General features: G+C 37.3%; 1 protein-coding gene across 2 annotated transcripts in view; it reads left to right on the top strand.

The window, feature by feature from the left end:
* The first annotated feature begins 1,752 nt into the window (after positions 1 to 1,752).
* Positions 1,753 to 3,642, top strand: part of LOC107737075 (uncharacterized) — a 4,962-nt gene continuing 3,072 nt past the window's right edge. Inside the window, exons 1-4 of one of the 2 annotated variants that reach the window (XM_016548479.1) lie at positions 1,753 to 2,381; positions 2,592 to 2,707; positions 2,883 to 3,033; positions 3,148 to 3,295. In XM_016548479.1, the coding sequence (XP_016403965.1) occupies positions 2,243 to 2,381; positions 2,592 to 2,707; positions 2,883 to 3,033; positions 3,148 to 3,295 (554 nt within the window). In that variant the 5' untranslated portion in view covers positions 1,753 to 2,242. Of the gene's footprint in view, positions 2,382 to 2,591; positions 2,708 to 2,822; positions 3,034 to 3,147; positions 3,296 to 3,642 lie in introns of both variants that reach the window. The other variant, XM_016548478.1, reaches the window with a different exon arrangement.

The raw sequence follows: 3,642 nt of genomic DNA, 5'->3' as shown, positions 1-3,642 counted from the left end.
GCACTTGTTTCGCGTGCATATAATATCCAGTTTTCGCGTGCATATAATATCCAGTTTTCGCATGCATATGACACGCATCTACCCCACAACCCTAATCCTACCCATTGCGTATCATATGCACGCCAAAGTCCATTTTTGCATATAGTGTGTGTGTGTATATATATATATATATATATATATATATATATGAACTGTGATGTTTGGCGAAATAAGTAAACGTTAACTATTGAATGCGTATTTTATGACCTTTTTTAAAAAATTTTTTTTACAGTTTTACACACGCAATAAACCATGAGAGGCTGTGTTTTTTTTAATTATTATTATTAATTAAAATTAAATGTTACCACAACTAAGGGGTACTGCAGAGGACATGTGCACCTCTGTAGTGCAGAGCCCATAAGGGACATAGTGAAATGAGTAAATGAAGAGATTTTATTTTTTAGCAGAAGGATGCAGGTGAGTGCTGATGGGAGAGTTTTCAGTTGTTTCTTGAATAGTGTAAAAAATTCATGTTCGGGCTTCTGAAGTGGATGTAGACCGTGCATGTTCTGTATGCAAGCATCAGTGACTTAATTGGTATCCGGGCAGAGAGTGCAGCAACATACATGAATTATTGTAGAGGTTTGATTGCACATGATGGTCCAGTCAGAAGAGCATTGCAGTAGTCCAGCACAGAAATGACTGTTGCGCAGCAGTTAAAACCAGCAGAATCATTCTGTTCTTGCAGTATGGTCGTTGAAGTATTACCTGAATATCTTTAAAGTTGCTGCAACTTCATATTAACACATACAACTAGATCATCTAATTATATTCCCTTGAATATCCCTAGAAAGAAAACTACTTATGGTCATTCTGCTTTTGAATTTGCTGCTTCAAAAGCTATTGAAACTAGAGACAAATATTTCAGTCTGTGCATTTAAAAATGCTACACTGTAAAAAATGATTCATTGCATTTACTAAAAAAAAAATTAAGGTAAGTGGTTGCAATCAATTTATTTTAGCTACATTTAAATAAATTTAGTTGACTAACTTTCAACATTTTTTTAATTTAAATGTAGCTAAAATAAATTGTTTGCAACCACTTACCTTAAACAAATTTAGTATAATTTTTTTTTCAGTGTAGTGAGTGCTTTTACTTCAACCTGTAAATGATTTAACTAAGATTTTTTGTTTGCTTGTTTTGTTTTATGTGCCTCTTGTGTATGGTTGTATATGCCTGGTTAAATAAAGGTTAAATGAAATGAAGGTCATCAAAGATTACCCCAAGATTTCTAACGGAGCTTAATAAGATTGTTGCTCATGAACCTAGCTGGATGATGAATTGTGCTGTAGAGTCGGACTGGCAGGGAAGACGAGAAGCTTAGTCTTTGCCAGGCTGAGCTGCAGGTGATGTTCCTTCATCCATGATGAGTGTCCGCTAGCCTGAGATTTGTGCTGCTGTGTGTCATCAGCATAGAAATGCTAGGACAAACCATGTGCCTGCATAAGGGGTCCCAGCAATGAAGTGTATATGGAGAAGAGGAGCGGTCCAAGGACTGAACCCTGAGGAACCCCTGTGACTAGTTGATGTGCTTTGGATACCGATGACTTAGAATCAGCTTTTGCAATTTGCAGAGCTTCAGTGACCGTCAGCAAGGCAGTCTCAGTTGAGTGACTTCTTTTAAAACCTGATTGGTTGTCATCCAGCTGGATACTCTGAGAAAGAATGGGTGATACTTGATGAAGTGTTTTCGTTATGAATGGGAGAAGAGAAACACGTCTGTAACTTTCCACAAGTGCAGTGTTTAGTGTGTTTTTGTTTTTTGGAATGCTGTGATGAGATGTGATGAAATACATTTGCATTTGATCCCAAAATCTTTCCCGAGATTGTCTGGTTCCCTGGTGCCCTCCAGGACCGAAGTTGTCCAGCCCTGCTTTAGGGAACCTTATTTGTTAGAAACAACACGGATTTGGAATGCATGTGGCTGCTAGCATTAGGCTATATGTTTTCCAGTGCTGCAATGTGAGGTTTGGTGATATACTTTTTAATTAATGTTTTGTTTCCAATTAGTTAGATGACGATTATAATAACTGATCATGACAGATTATTTCCATGTTTGTTGTGCATAGTGCCTTTGATATCCATTAAAATGCAATTTTTGCTGTTTTTTTTTTTTTTAAATGTTGTTGCTGTTACAGTCTGTATGACCTGTTTGTCTATGGATATCTTTGTCTATTAGTGTCCAGAAGAAGCTTTCCAAAAATGAACATCAACTCGGTTGAATCGGCGCACCTGTCGACCAGCTGTGGAAAGCTTTTGTGCATTCAAGGCAGGCAGAGGCCCAATCATTCTCATCAGCTGGTTGCAAAGAATGAACAGAAATTGAACCCTGGAAACTCAGGTAAAAGTCTGAACCTGTGCTGTGATCTGTCTGTGTCTCAGTCATTACTGTATGATGTGATGGCCTCAGTACTGTGATGTCATTTGTAGTTTCTTGTTTTGTACAGTAAAGTTCTGTTTTGTTTTGTTTTTCAACTGTACCTTTCATGAAAGTGTTTGCATAATGATTTAATTCTAATTCCAGCAATATGATTTGTCTTGTCTTCTTCAGTCAAGGTGTATCATATCTTGTATAATAGAACCAGACAATGCATGGCTTTTGGCTTTGAGGTGGAAAATAAGTCTGTTTTCCCTGTTGTTACTCATGGTGAAGCGGTCAAATTTAAGGTAATGTCTCAGACACTGAATTGCAAAGAAACCGCTTATTGCCAAATACTTTCTTGTGCTTTTATTTGATAATTTCTGATTCTATATAATCATGTCTGCTGGCTTTCACACGCAGGCTTTACCCACAGACAAGCTGATTACGGGAAAGGCCTTTGATGAAACGTTCTTATTTCAGTGGGGTGAGCAAGAGATCTCTGGAGATTGGAGGAGTCTGGAATCAGTGGCTAAACCCAAAAAGTACCTGTGTGTTAAAAATGAGGTCAAAGTGACCATCACAAAAAAACAGAGTCCGGTTTTTAGAATCTGTTACTCAGATGAGAAAAAAGGTAATGTTTGTGAGAGGAATATTGTACTTTGTGAATAGTTACCGTGTCTGCTGACTCTACACAATACACTGTAAAATCTAATCATCCATCTGTTGCATTTATAAAACGTAACAGGTGAGGAGTTGCAGAGTCTCTGTGGATCGGGTAAAATTCAAGAGACAAATCCATACAAAAAGATCTCCTGGCAAAGACGCAACTTAAAAAGAGGACCTTCATGCCGCGAGGGATCGGCATCCAATAAACCACTGCACTGCAACGACAGGTACTTCTAAAGTGTAATCCGTTACTGTGTAGCGAATCAGCTCATGGGGAAATATGAATAATTAATCATAACTAGTTATAATTAATTATAAATATTTAGATCCGCTGTAGATATTTACTTGACCTCTCAGGGTCAACTGTCTGTCAATTGTAAGAACGTTAATTTCCTGGTTAAGGGAAATAACTTTCTTACTGTACAATTCTACAAAGAGCTTGTAGCATAAATCTGCATGATTAAGTGACTCCAGTTATGAGCAAACAAGGAACAACGTCAAGTGTGATACAAGTAAGACTTTATTAACTACATAAACACTTAAACTAGTCTAACATACACATACACACTACACA

The sequence above is a fragment of the Sinocyclocheilus rhinocerous genome, unplaced genomic scaffold (assembly GCF_001515625.1).
Source record: "Sinocyclocheilus rhinocerous isolate Xijiao unplaced genomic scaffold, SAMN03320098_v1.1 scaffold4209, whole genome shotgun sequence".
Taxonomy (NCBI): Eukaryota; Metazoa; Chordata; class Actinopteri; order Cypriniformes; family Cyprinidae; genus Sinocyclocheilus; species Sinocyclocheilus rhinocerous.
The sequence above is the reverse complement of the archived record's forward strand: the minus strand, read 5'-3'. Positions and strand labels throughout refer to the sequence as shown.